Below are 15,568 nucleotides of genomic sequence, written 5' to 3' on the forward strand. Positions count from 1 at the left end.
CAAGGGGGAATGGCTTTAAACTAAAGGGGGGTTGATTTAGACTAGATATAAGGAAGACATTTTTTACGCTGAGGGTGGTGAAGCACTGGCACAGGTTGCCCAGGGAGGTGGTGGATGCCCCATCCCTGGAAACATTCCAGGTCAGGCTGGACGGGGCTCTGAGCAACCTGATCTAGTTGAAGATGTCCCTGCCCACGGCAGGGGGGGTGGACTAGATGACCTTTAGAGGTCCCTTCCAACCCAAACTATTCTATGATTCTGTGATTCTAAAGCTCCACCGTCTCAAAGGCCAACAGCGGTTCGACACGTTGACCTTCCTGAATTGCCAAAGCAGTATTGGCATCCTGTGTCTCACCCAGCACGGCAGGAGGAGAGCTTTCCAACGTGCAGACTGTGTCGCTCGCCCTTACTCTCTAAAATAACCATCTTCCTTAAAAGAGGAAGGGTGAAAAGAGGGTGAAATTAATTCATTTGTTGGAACGTCAAGCCTCAAATTTCTTTCTCTTTCTTCAAAGTGCAAAGTAGCAAATAACGGCGCTGTTTTGAACAAAACCTTGAAAACATATTTTTCCTGATTTACATGTAAACCAGACTAGCAAAAATTGTGTGACAGAATTCAGCTCCTAAGTGAGCAAAACCTACTCCACAGGTGTATTTCTTGGTGAGATGTGTATAGAAGAGGATGTTTCAGTTCAGGTGCCCGTAATAAAGTTTCATAAAGAAGGGCCTTAAGCTGGTAAGTCTGGTTTAGGATTTTCTTATTAACTGCCCACTTCTCATAATAAGTTTTTAATTTAATTTTTTCAGATTTTAAGGCATATAAAAGCTGCTCACGTGCCTTTGGGATCTGAAGATGGATATTTGGGAAAGGGAGAATTTTAAGAGTACTGAAACTGAATTTTTTATGTACACTATAATCCTGGTATTGAGATTTTTAACAAGTTTCCTGCGCAGCACAGCTCAGCCCATCTACATGCTGACTCCAGCTCAAACCTCCTCTGCACTGCAATTGAAATCTCTGTTGTTTCCAGATCAGCCTCAGAATTAGCACATGGGGATTTTTTTTGTTTTTTTTTTATGACTAGGTTTGAACACCACAATCAGGTGCTAGAAAACCCGCAAGGTCTGGTCATAAACAAGGTTCCTGACTGGACAGAGCATCCTTGTAGGAGAAAGGCACTGAAACATGTGTTTTACTGTAAAAGTGCTGCTACCATGGTTTAAAGACGTGATTTTCTGAGCTGGTGCCATGATGGCCAATTTTTTTATGTCGTTACTTCTGCGTAAAATGTAACGGCAATGCCTGTCGGTGGGGTGAGAGCTTCCACTCACAGGGAGATTTGTGTACCCCCCACCTGCTCCCTTGTGCTGTGGTTTCTACAGGAAGGGAATCAGGAGTGGGGGACGCGTCTCCGCATTGCAGGGGTTGCTGAAGAGCCCCTCCAGTCTGCAGACAAACCCGGACGGTTCAGCTGCAGCACTGCCCCGAAGCAAGCAGAGGAAACCTGACCTTCCGAGCTCACCTTCTGATGGAGTCCCTAAAATCACAGAATCATAGAATAGTTTGGGTTGGAAGGGACCTTTAAAGGTCATCTAGTCAAATCCTCTGCAATGAGCAGGGACATCTTCAACTGGATCAAAATCTGGCATTACAGAACAATGCATGCCCGCCTGCTTACAGTAATTCAGAGCATGGAATGAAGACTAAATTAAGTGCTGTGTAATTCATCAGACTTGCCATGAGAAAGAGGCTTCTAGTTGAAATTTTGTTTACAACAGGAAGCGCATGTAGCAGAGAAGAGAAATGCAATGAGAAATTGGAGGATATTGGGTCAAAGAAAAGAGGGAGTCACTATATACTAGTAAATTTAGGAAGGAAAATGTTTTTATTTATTCTCTGTTATTTTCTGGCAATTAAAACACGTTATTGCACTAAGCTGAACAGTTTGAAAAACTCTACCGTGCTCAAAAAAACTATGTGAAACCTTTTAACCGTCCTCTCTGATTTTAACTCTGGCTGGTCTCTGTGTTCTGACCCTTTCTTCTACAATTGGGAAGCGTGAAGACATCCTGGACAGTTAGAAATATTTGATAAGAGAAAACTCACAGCACTACCAAATCCTTTGCTAAATCTCCTTCCCCCCCCCCAGTATGTCACTGAAGATTTCATAAGTCATAAGTGATGTGCTTAATGAAATTCCAGATATATATCCTCTTAAAATGACATCCCTTGGAAGCAACTGTTTTTAAGGTAACAGAATATTGAAGAATTAAAAACCTGCCGACCCAAGGAAGTTAGCCAACTTCAGAAGGGGATTTATTTCAGTGCCTTGCAATAATGGAGTTACAAAATGTATTTGAATTTCTCAGCCTCGCATCAGTGCCTGAGATGCTGTGTACTTTTAAGATAATGAAATAATCCACTACAAATGGGTATTTGCCTGGGACATCTGGCAGACGTGGAAATGTACCTGCCAGGGCTGTGTGGACATCCTGCCTAACCAGGGACGCCCTGGATGGTGCTTGGTGTCTACATTCAGGCAACTGAATTGTGCCCTCCAAGGCCAGATCTGAGCTCAGGAGGACAATCAGGATATTTAATGAGTATCCAAAAGCAGAAAGAGGCACATAATCGAGAAAAAATCATTCAAATTTGAGAGAAACGCTACAGACAGATATTTTGGAAAAGAAATGCTGGTGTGGGTAGATATGTGAGATATGGCAGCATTAATGTCTGATTTCTCCTTGAAATTTTAGCTTGACTGACACACCAGAGATTATGGGAATGGTGTCTAATCCACACACACGTATCAGGTGGTGGAGACCAGGGTGATTTCCATCACAGCACATCACACAGTAGGAAGGGGTATTTCTCTGGAGATGTTTCCTTTACAGAGATTTTGTCAGCGACACCTGGCTGTGTCACACCTCGTTGCACACACGTAGCTCACACGTGTTCCAGCACCTCTTTCTCACTGGACAATTCCTCCACACCACTACGGAAGGCATGGTGTGGGGATGTGGTCTACAGCCTCTCCCTCCAGATGCCACACGCATTAAACAGGGAAGGAGAAGGAGGAGAGAAGTTCCTGCTAAATGAGACATCGCATCAGCAGATACAGCACTGCCAGATGTTGCAAATGAAACGGCTCATGACAAATGGGTTACTGCAAGCGAGAGCTGATAGGTGCTGTCATACCGCATGGGTTGGGGGTGGTCTTGCCAGTGTACAGATATCACCTGTGTTTTGATTATATTAATCCGACTGCATAAACCAGCAAAACAGCAGGCTAGAAAATCAAATGTCAAAACCAATTATTATGTATCACTACGATGCTGATGACGGATATGCACGTGCCGCTCAACCCCATTAACGACAGCTACCTACAAGCACCGTAAAGAAAGGAGAGCATCGTGCTGCACGTTACAGGTGGGCATATATGCATGAGGCACGCAGACACAGAGGTTGTGCTGTAACTCCTGGATTTCAACCACTTACGTGGTGAAAAGCAGGGCATGAGCAGCATCGTGGGCTCTACCTCCCGTGCAGTGCTGTAGCTCTAATTGGCTGAGATTGCACTCTCTAGCACTGAGAGAGGAGGTTATATTATTCTTGATTTTACACCAAGCAGTACATGTGTCCAATTTGAGAGAGACCAATAGAGTATTTTTTTATATTCTCTCTTTTTTTTTTTTGTGACAGAAAATTGAAATCTGTAATGAAACTATCGTTCCCATTTTTTAAATCACTGGTCTTTGGCAATTTTAAACTCCGAGGTCTGAAAAATTCATTACTACTAACTTCCATCAAGGGTGTTCCTGAAACCAAAATTACTTAATCAACTCAATTTAGCTTCTTGTGTAGACCTAATTCAGAAAAACTTTATCTTCTTGAATTGTTATTGCAATTAATTTCCCCCCCTTCTTTTTCTGCAGCCGACGACATTTCAGTAATTAGATATTTTATAAAAATGAGTTATTCATTCAGGGTAGCTTCACTTTTATATTTGATTAATCATATTACCACCGAGGTCTGGGTTTGTCTCCAAGGAAAGTTTAATGACCTCATTTTAATCCTTCTTTTAACCACCAGGCAGGTATCAATGAAGAGAAATAAAATTATCTGCTTTTTTCTTTTTCTCTCCCTCTTTTTTTTTTTTGCAATCTCAAGATTACATTTGATGTTTTTTCTGTGTGACTGACCCATTTACAAGGAAGAATCTAGCTGATTCCAATTAGGTTCAGGACAGAATCAGGCTAAACAGAGCCTTGAACTGTGCCTTAATAACTAGTGCTCAGTGTAATGGAGAGGAACCAGAACCGTTTCACCAAACGGCGGTTGGTTTAAAGCACTGTACATGATTAATTTGGTGATAATTTGAAAATGAATGTATTGAAAGGAAATAAAACAAAAGCCACTGTAAGTTTAGGTTTTGATTAATGGGGTCTATTAGTAAAAGACTTCGATCAAGGAGACCACATTTTTTTATATCAATGCATATATACCCACACAATGTAATGGAATAATACACATAAACCACAATTTATTTGGGAGTAGAGACTTGGAGATCATTGATGACTGTTTGCCTTATATCACTATCTATCTGTGCTTTAAATCTAGCTATATGCGTATCTATATTTGGGTATTTGTACATATACATCTTTGTGTCTATCTATCCATCTTGCAGACTACACTAAGTAGTCTCAAATGTATTTCATCCTGTCTGTCATATGCTGCGCTGGTGTAAAGACTTAACAGAAATCACAGAAGGGGATGATGCTCTTTTCATTAAGACACGGGGAATTATTGTTTTCTCATAAACTGAGAAATATCTTTCATTTTAGATGAAAGAGGCGATAAAATAAAGAACAAAAGTTGAGTATCCACAAGAGAGTATGAAGCGTGTCTTGTTTTCCATAGCATTGCATTGGAAGGGCCTCCAGGCACTTAAAGATGCTGTGCCTGGGAAGAGCCGTACTGCTCACAAAAAATCTGCACCCCGAGTTGGGGATCTCACGCATTCCTTATCAGAATCAAAACTGTGTAGGCATCACACCTCCTAAGCATTGTTGGACAGGCTTTGCATTTAGGTCGGGATCCATATCCAAAGGTGAGTTGGATTCAAAAGGCAGGTCAAGATGTAAATAATTTCTATGAAGACATAAATACTTTCCTAACCATGGCTAACCTGCGTGTCTGTAGCAGCAAAGCCCCTGGTATTAGTGTGGCAAGTCCTGGCAAGGCTGAGACAGGATGGGAAGAAGGAATATTGTTTCTGCTTGTTCTCTGTTACCGCTACCCCTTGACCTAACATCCTTAGTCTAATTCATTGCTCGTGACAAAGGTTTTCATCAGGACTTGCAACGTAACGAGAGGCAGAAAGCCCATTTCGATTTATAAACAGTGAATTCTTATTTAGAAAAACTAAACTGATTTGCAGTTTTTAGACTTCAACAACTATATATTTAATTGAAACACACACAGAATTAGGTAGATGCTCATGTACCCAAATGCTACCGGGCATATCCGATTCACTTGAATATAATAATTTATGTCAGTTAGATGATTACAGCTCTATAACAGCCCAAGCTTTACTGCGTAGTTCAGCTAAGCTTCATTTTGATTGGAAAATTGCAAGCGAATACAGTCACCTGGGATTTTCCATGAAAGCACAACTGATTTTTAACGATAAATCCTGTCTGCAGGACTGTACAGAACTCCTGGGTTTGTTTTCAGCTGTAAAACAACACAGTCCTGTAAATTTTCTCACCATGGTATTAGGTCTTTCCCCTTGCCAGCTCTGACCTGCGCTGTTCACCTTGATTTCTGCCTCTTGTGACAACTGCCTCTAACTTATGCCACGGGCATAATTTTGAGGATTTTAAAATACTGTGGCATCCAGGCTAATCTATATTCAAATGCCATTGTAGACTTTCTGAATGGCACAGGTGTAACGATGGGGACTGTGAGATCTGAATGGGCAGCTACATATGCAGCTTCAGTCTATACGCTGGGAAATTAGGTACACGGTGCTCAAGATTCAAGCCCTTGATCTTTTCCAGATCTGGACACGTGCCCAGGTCCTGGGAGATAGTTAGCTACCCACTTCCACTGGTTTTCCCTGGATCAGCTGTGGTAAGACCTCTTTTTAGGACAGCCCTTGGTAGGCACCCTGGTTCATTTTTCTGTCTGTGGGAAATCCCACTGAAATCCTGTTCCTGCTGGGTTCGCCCTTCACAGCGTAAGATTAGTTTGTAAAACATGAGCATGCATGTAAAAGGGATTTCTCATAATGCTCGCATGTACTGAATGCTTCCGGATACATCTGGCTATAAATGTGCTTAGGAAACCCCAAACCGCTGGCAGGCTGACTTGGTTTCCGATTTTGGTTTCCTACCACCATTAAATATTATTTCTCCAAACTAGACCTATTTACATCTCTGCATTGCAGTCATTTGGAAGTCGGTATCTTTCAGCCTGAAGGAAAAGCTGAGGGGTTTATTTGCTATTTCTGAACTCACCGTTAAAAACAGAGCTCAGCAGGATTCGACTGGGGGTGGGGGGGTGGAGACCAGGTGAAGCATTCACCCCAAGCTTTGCCACTTGCAAAAAAGTCACATTTTTACAGCTCACATCAGCTATTTCTGCAACTCTGGACAGTGTTGCTCTTGCATTGGTTGATGCAGAGCTATATTTTGTCCTCAAACAGCATTAACATGAGAACAAATGCACACAGAACAAGGAATAAAATTTTGGCTTATGCTTGTTTGCTTTTCCAGAATTTTGGCAAGTTCACAGAGCAGGAGGACTAAGGGAGCGTGATGCCACGGCTGTGAAAAAGGCAAACTTGATCCTAGGAAATATTAGCGCTCTTGTTCAAGACACTGAAAAAATCTCATCTGGATTACTAGATACCAATCCAGTCAAAAGAAAGACATCTGAGCAGAGCCTGGTGCACAGCAGGGTTAGCAAGATAACCAGGGGAATGGAAAACTGTAACATAAAAAGGGGTTGGAGGAGCCTGGCTTGTTTAGCTTCACAAAATGATGTGCACTAGTGTATCAGGGTGGAGACGGGAGAGAAAATGGAAGGAAACATCAAAACGGGAGAAGGAAGACCTATTCATGGTAAAGGACAATGCTAGCATGGCAGTGATGCGCTGAGAGCCTGCTTCACTTTCAAATTTCAAAGCACTTTTCAGAGTGGGCTCATTAGCATTTCCCATAGTACTCGGAGGAGCCAGAATACCTGCACAGACAAAGGTCAGGCATTTTCGGCAGTGCAGTGCAGCGCCAAAAACAAAAAGCCTTTTTAACTTGGGTCTCTCTCCATCTCATTTTGCTCATAAAGCACCGAGCTCTTCACTCTGCAGATCTCATTGCTGACTGATTCAGTCCAGTACGAGCCAGGTTACTAACTCAGCACTACTGCAGCAGCCAGAGATGAGTCTGATCTGACACTATTAATTAAATAGCCCAGTTAAAAACTGGCAAGAACTGCTTTGTCCATGTACTTGCAACAAGTACTTGCTCCTCCACTGATAAGCCAAATCCACTTTGTAACTAGATTAACCTTACCCAGCAACACATTCCCTTCCGCTAGAATATGAGCATCTCTCTCTGCACGGTGTTATTCTGTACCAGCTATTCTGCTTTGAGTTCACAGCCAGCCTTTGGCCAGACTGCCTTTCCCAGCCCAGCAAGAGTCACCACTGCCCGGGCGCTGTGAGCTGGGAAGCGCCCGCCCATGCCCGACAGTCCGGTCCTAAACCTTTCGATCTGTTCCTCATGGGAGTCAGCGCCGAGATGAGCCAGCAAGGGCAGCGTGGTGGGGAAGGGGATGTGGTCCTAGAGCCGCCTCTTTAAGACACACTCGACTGGATTCAGCCTCGGAAGAGGAGATTCTCAAAGCAGTGCCAAAGGGCAAATTTTAAAGTAGCTTTAAATAAGACCTCCTAAGGCTCAGGAGCTTAAAGAACTTGAATAGTCCATTTCTTTTTTCTTTTTTCTTTTTTCTTTTTTCTTTTTTCTTTTTTCTTTTTTCTTTTTTCTTTTTTCTTTTTTCTTTTTTCTTTTTTCTTTTTTCTTTTTTCTTTTTTCTTTTTTCTTTTTTCTTTTTTCTTTTTTCTTTTTTCTTTTTTCTTTTTTCTTTTTTCTTTTTTCTTTTTTCTTTTTTCTTTTTTCTTTTTTCTTTTTTCTTTTTTCTTTTTTCTTTTTTCTTTTTTCTTTTTTCTTTTTTCTTTTTTCTTTTTTCTTTTTTCTTTTTTCTTTTTTCTTTTTTCTTTTTTCTTTTTTCTTTTTTCTTTTTTCTTTTTTCTTTTTTCTTTTTTCTTTTTTCTTTTTTCTTTTTTCTTTTTTCTTTTTTCTTTTTTCTTTTTTCTTTTTTCTTTTTTCTTTTTTCTTTTTTCTTTTTTCTTTTTTCTTTTTTCTTTTTTCTTTTTTCTTTTTTCTTTTTTCTTTTTTCTTTTTTCTTTTTTCTTTTTTTTTTTTAAGAGGAGAGGTTGATTGCCAGGCAGGTTTTCCCAAGAATCCAGAAGCTCAACTAATCATGAACACTTCAGCCCTGTGAAATAATATTTCCCTTACATGGGCTACTATAAAAACAAGTTCTGCACAGTAGGCAAATTTAAAATAACTTTTAATTAACATTTAAGACACAGAAGTCTGATCATGCAAATTCATCTGCGTCTCCTCTCTGCGCCTGATTGTTCCTGATTGAATACGATAAAAATAGACTTTGTATGAGTCAAGTGTAGGCATGGATTTCTTTAACTTATCCTCCACTCTGATTATGCATTTCCTTAGATAAAGTGGAAACCCTTGGATGGCTATTAATGGTATCATGGGTCAGACTGGAAAGGGCATCCTGCTTGATAGGAGTTAAAGATTTCACTGGAATTAAAGGCATTCCTTCTGTGAGCAAAAAAGATGCCTCCACCTTGCATAAAATCTCACCTGAGACTATCCAGCATTGTTCTGTCTCAGCTGACTTTTAATCTCTGAAATACCGACACTAATTTCATTGCACCTCCCCTGTATCTGAGGTGAGCATCTGGCCAGAGGCTCAGCTACGGATCTATATTAATACGGAAAAAATGCAACTCGCCTGCACACAAGAGATAAATATTTGAAGGGAGGCAGAGGAATTTCCACATAATTAAGACATGTCAGAGGATGTGACCCTGTTATGAGTAACAGGGACTCTGGATAACAGAGGGCACACTGATACCAGTACCTTTGTCTTGTAACAGTTATGGAGCCAGTTTCCCAGTAAAACTTACTACAAAGCCTTTGTAACACAGACCAGTTAAAATTTCACTATTTTACACCAGCTGATCATTTGGCGGATGTAAAACCCACCAAAAATGCCACCAGAATGAACTAGCACAGCTAATCACGCCCTAAAGACCATGGAAAACTTGGGCATGGGGTATTAAACTACCCTTTTCTAAGGCATCTAACCCAGAGCCTGTGGGCATGGGCTGGTCAGGCACACTGTGGAGGTGGCATTACCTCTGCTCGCGCAGAATTCGTACCTCTGGCTCTTCAGCAGAAGCAAGAATTGCCTCTTTCCATTTATTTTTACAAGCCACAATGTCACATGAAGAACACAACACAAAGAGCAGGCTGAAGTCCCTTAGCTAGCCAGAAGAGCTTTCCCTGGGTCACGGTCCTGCAGTAAATCATTAAAATTGCCCAAAAGAGCTGCCTATGATGTTTACGGTGTTTCACAGGATGCTCCACTCTTCTGGCGCGCATCTGATTGCTTCCCACTCCAGGGCAGTCTCTCATGAGACATTTCCTCACTGTTAGCTGCTCTCTGATGCTTCTCAGCATGGCCAGATAGCATTCACATCAAGAAAATATTCACCATCACAAAAAACAGAGCTGGAAAAACTAGAGGAGGTCACCTTGTCCTCGCTGTGCCCCAGCGCCTCACAGTTTGATGAGGGTAGTCCTGGTCGTGACTATCAGGACTGGTCATGACTCTTGCTGATGGAGACTGGACTTAGAGTTAACAGCAGACTTTAGTTTAAAATAGTTTTGTCTAGAGACTGATTTTTCCCCTCCATATAATCTCAGAATCCTTTGTATGAGAAGGTGGGACTTCTTCCCTTACTACTGTGCAAGATCTTCCCCTGGCCTTTCAGGTGATGTACTGAAGGGTATGAAAACCACATTGATCCACTTTCATGTAAGCAAGCAATCATTTTGGAGTTCTGTCAGAGTATCTTCAATTTGTACACTCAAGGATCTGTGTGATTTTATTGCTCTTTTTCCACTTCTCATCTAGCACTACATTTTGATCACAGCCCATCTGTTATCTTGGACGTCCGTTAACCACCATACCTCAGCAGGTCATCCACTCCTGCGGACGTGTGATTTTGGCTCTTGTACCCCTGCGTCTGAACTTTCACATGGTCCGTGCACGCAGTCTCTTAACCCCCCTGCATGGCGCGCCCAACTACGGACATGATCTGACTTTCTCGACCATCACAGTGGCTGTTTTCTTCTCTCCCGTCCCTTTGTTAAATTTTACACAGTAACATTAATTCCTGCTGCTGAATACATGAGCTGTGACACCAGCATGGTGCAGTGTCCTCCTGAGCTACATTCTTACCCAGAAACGATTAAGTCTAAAACCACCCTGGCTGAATGACAGGTAATTTAGGAGCGCTATAGGGTGGGCCTTTGTATGTGTCTATGCTGAATACAGTTGCTTGAGTTCCATTCGTCTGGCAGCTTTCCAAGAGCAAACCACAATTTCAGTTATTCAGCCTATTTTGTTTTTACAACAGCATCTCAATACAGAAGTATTTAAAACAAAAATATACTGTATCACCAAACAGTCCCCAGTCTTAAAAGAGACCATGGGCTTGCTTACCCTCTGAGGAGCTGTAGGTTTCCTGGAAAGAGATTTTTGCTATTTTTTAGAGGTGTTAAAATGCAGATCAGACTATCTGAGGACAGCAAGGAGATTCAGCTCAGGTTTAAAGAGACTCATCAGCCTGATGCTGCTCTCTCTGTCAGTCAGGAAAAAACCCTATTATACTTTCGTACTTCATACATAGCCGGGAGTATATCAAAGATATTTGTTTCCATAGAATCAGAAAATATTATTGTAAAACACCCTTGGTTTTCAAATCTTTATAGAGTCCCATGTGCTACTGTGTAAAGCCCTTTGGCCCTTACAATACTCTTTCTTCAGTGATTGAAATTAGAGAAATAATGGTACACATCAACCCTGCTTAGAGGAAGAGTAGCATTTTCTAATCCATTTAACACAATCCTACGGGTAATTCTCTTGATGGCTTTTATTCCTTCTAGGTCTAACACACACCAAGACATTAAATACTCAGAGTTCACCTGAAAGCAAATTTTCATTATCTCACCTTCCATCAGATTCAGCTTTGGAAAGTGTTTTGGAAAGACATTAAAATATACCACATCTGGAGGGATGCTGCCCTCCAGAAGGCACTGATGTGCACGTGTGACTAACCCTGACATGGCTCATCCTGCGACCTGAAACCTCACCTCCTAACTTGCATTTGGAGACAAGGACCAGGCAACCTGGGTCATCTGGAACAACCTGTGCTTAAATGACGTGGCCACTAGATGTCATTCCTTTTTCACTCAAATGGAGGTTAAAGAAGTATTTACCTGGCAGAATAAGGTCCCCCCCTGCAAACACTAGCAAGCTGGGGCATACGTACTGCTGTGGTGAAAAGTCCCATGGCCTGAGAGACACAGAACTCTGTAAGACTGGCCGCTATAAAATTTTCAAGAGAACAATCCCATGCTGGCAGAAGAAAGGACCACATGGCCCAAGACTTGTATCCGATTTTTATGGCTCTTCACAACTGTATGTATCATACTTAAAGAGATATGTAATGACAACTTTACAACACAAAGCTCAGTGTAATCACTATGACAGATAGGAAGCACGTGTGCTGCTGTTAAACCCACCCTATGCTTGCTGAAGCAGCAACGCTGGCTGCAGACTGACGTCCAGATCTGAAAACACGTTGGGTGCCCATTTTTCTCTGATTCAGGAGGAATTTAGTGCCTTCCTTTTCCTGAGAACCTAGGTGCAAGTCACTTCGTCAGAAAATGCTGGCACTGCTCGGGAGCTGAGCACGTGACATCCATGAGCCCAGGTCCTGATGGCAATGGGAGGGAAGGACCCAGACTCCATAGCTGGCATGGAGCCGATCTGAGTCCATGGTGGCATAATTTGGGCTCTGCATGGCTTCCTTGAGTTCTGCTACATATCTGTAGTTTGTAAGGGTGTAACTAAGGGGAAACTTTGGTGCTACATGACTAAATATTTGCGTATCTTTTAAGATGGAATGAAAATTCAGAATAATATAAATAGTAAAAACATTCCTCAAAGGATGTTCAGTGTCTTGAGAACAATGCAGTTTGACTTTCTGTATTTTTAAAGTTTTGGTATCAGTTTAAGATACATCATTTACTGCTCCTTGTTGACCCTCATATGAACATAGGTAGTGGATACACAATGATTTTGCATTTATTAGCATGTAGACCTCTGTACTGCTCTGTGGTTTCTAAAATTACCACGCGTATTTCTGATGTTCTACATCTATGGATTATGAAGGCTGGAAAGAACCAGACCGCGTCATTTCACCTTCCAACTCTTCATTTCTACCTTAACTAGCTCTAAAAATCTGTCATTTGCAACCTCTTTATTTTTTTCCCCTTGTCCCCCAGTAACAGCGACTTGGAGCACATGAGAACAGAATAGAGAAATACTGTACTACTATAAGAAAGATCTTTAACTGATTAAAACCAGATGTACTGAAGAATGTCTACACGTTTACTGCCGGCACACACAAATACATCTGTTAGAGCTATCAGTGAAATACAAATTTTACCGGATACCTGTTACCATTTAGAGTATTCACTGCTTCCTTGAAATCATATCTGAGCTACTAAACCCAAAATATTTCTTACTGCTCAGGATTTCACTCATAAGTAGTAACAACTCTGATATGTCTACAGCCAATTGCTGTGAAACCACTGTATCCTCTTTGGTGCAATCAGACATAGTCTGTTTGCCACATTATTTCAGCTCCTTTAGTACCTCAGCAAAATTGGTGGCCAAATAGTTTTGCTAGTTCATGAATCACTCTTCTTTTCCTTTTTCCTTTTTTCCTCCTTTTTTCCCCCCCGAAAGTCTTTGTTCCATGGTTATCTATCAAGTTCCTCCTATCCGCCAAACCAGCTAAGAGAGATGACAGATATAAACATCCATGAATTACAAACACTTTGAGTGTCCATGCATCACTGTGCTGATGTATTGATACTTACAGTGCTGGTTGTGAATTCGGGTGGGTTGTCATTCACATCTGTCACCGTAATGATCGCTGTTGCCGTGTTTGAGAGACCATAGTTAAGATTTCCTTCCATATCTGTGGCTTGAACGATGACTAGATACTGCTGAACTTTCTGGAAAAAAGAAAGAAAAGAAAAGATGAGAAACAAAAATGCATCCTGTAAAGCGCCTTGGTTTATTTTCTGTATACAAGTGCAATCTTAAAGCAGACTAAGAAGTTAATTGGATTCAAAATGCTAGTAAAAAAGACAGATAAAATTTTCTATCATGTTTTTGAAGGGGTTTTTGCATAGATTGGTGGATATCACCTGTTTTATGGGACAATAAAAATCTTGTGGCAAAAATACTTGGTTGAAACAGACATTTTTGTTAATTTTTAAGCATTTTCGGCAACATTAGTTTCTGTCTTTGGAAAACCAGTAAAAATTTTGCTAATGTGTTTTCATTGAAAACATCACCAAGAACATTATACCTCCAAAATTGACAGCAACATTGCCTGGTGGCCCTCCAGCTGGTTCTGCTCACACAGTTTGATGCCCACCAAGCATTTTGATACTTAAAATACCCTTCGTGTTTCAATCCTTAACACAATCTTGGTAAATAAGGAGAATTTAAGTCCAGTATGAAAAAAAATATTCACTGCAATAAACAAAAACTCAGCAGAAGTTATTTAAATTCCTGAGCACCCCAAACAATGCGGCTCTCAAAGAAAAAGCCTTACAGAGCCAGCCATAAAAATCACACATTACAGTTCTTCTAAAAGACGCTGTATGTCAGTGCAATGGGAAAATAAACCTGAATAAAATAGGAGAGGGCATCTGATCTTGCATGTGCGTGTGCCTCCCTGGGATGTCTCTTTACTTAAGAATATCCGACCGCACTGAGAAAAGCCTCCCAATCTTTAAAACTGGCCTCAAGAATAAATTCTCATTTGGATCTGCAGAATTTACTATTGATGTCTACACGCCGTGTGCAGGGTACACGGAGCGCTTTACAGGCAGATAGGAAAGCAGAGCTCCTCCCTGAAACATGGGCAAAGTGATGCGCTGAGAACCAGGGAGGGATCCAGCCCAAATCCATGTGACTCAGGGCAAAGCTAAGCATTACTGCCTATTCCTTAAGGTTTAAGGCGTAATTACAGACTTGAGCTGGGATGCAAGGACCAAGCGGCTCCGACAGCACATCGGAGAGCCCAAAGGGTGTGAAAACCAAACGCAGGTACAACGTTATGCAGGAAAAGCTTTGTGCAAAGCCAAATGGAGGGACTTCACTGGGAGGAGAGACCTGCCGCATGCTGGATTGCTCCTGCTCTCGGAACACAGTTTAGATACTCGAGGGCTGCTCCGTTCGGGTGCCGATGTTACAAGCGTGTGTAAAATGTCAAATGACCTTTGAAATTTCAAAGGGCAAGAATTAGCTTAATTAGGTCTCTCCTACATAAACATTCTTGAAGTGCTGTAACTGGCTTAATTCTTTAATTCTTCTGAGTTGCTAGAATAAGAGAGATCTGAATTTTAGCTTTATCTTGATTCCAGGACTTTTAATTGACAGATATTAACCTACTAAATTGACAAGATATCACACAGAGGGATCTATCAGCACCTTGCGGCTGGAATATATTATGGAAATGCACTTTCATTATCTCTTGCTACCTTGTGTAATAAAACATGAGGGAGAAACTATTGTTAGCCCTTGTTTTTCCTCATGCAAAAAGTTGCCGTTCATTACTCCATTTGTAAAGCACTGGGTAATAGTAAGGCTGAAATGTCCTTATTAGTGAATGTAATTTCTATTTCATATTTAGCCTTTCCTTCCTTATTCTCTCTTATAGACAACTTGGGAGGCTGACAGTAGCATTCCCTAACAGGCCAAATACTTGTGAGCCAAATTAGCTTTAAATCATAGAAGGGGGGAAGGAAATTTTAAAAAAATAGCAGCGATCAGATTCCACCTAAATAAGAAAACAGGTCGGAGGCCCACATGAGAGGCTCCATTTCTACAGTGCATTTAAATGGCAAAGCCACCGCTAATGTTTCACTGCAGTGAGATGGAGGCACGTAATTCACAGCGTTTCCGATCTGATGGTGTAGCTGTTGCACGTTATTGTAAAAGCTTCACTGCTTCTGCAGCGACTGCAGGAAAAAAACGTTCCTTCCTTTCCGTCAGCCAAGAGGGCGATGAAACAGCCTCATCGGCGGGGGGGGGTCGTTT

General features: G+C 41.4%; 1 protein-coding gene across 1 annotated transcript in view; it reads right to left on the bottom strand.

The window, feature by feature from the left end:
• Nucleotides 1-15,568, bottom strand: part of CDH4 (cadherin 4) — a 185,508-nt gene that overhangs the window by 35,594 nt on the left and 134,346 nt on the right. The window contains exon 6 of the mRNA XM_019470656.1: nucleotides 13,333-13,470. Within this exon, the coding sequence (XP_019326201.1) occupies nucleotides 13,333-13,470 (138 nt within the window). The remainder of the gene's footprint in view (nucleotides 1-13,332; nucleotides 13,471-15,568) is intronic.

This window comes from Aptenodytes forsteri, unplaced genomic scaffold, assembly GCF_000699145.1.
Source record: "Aptenodytes forsteri isolate BGI_AS27 unplaced genomic scaffold, ASM69914v1 Scaffold47, whole genome shotgun sequence".
Classification (NCBI taxonomy): domain Eukaryota; kingdom Metazoa; phylum Chordata; class Aves; order Sphenisciformes; family Spheniscidae; genus Aptenodytes; species Aptenodytes forsteri.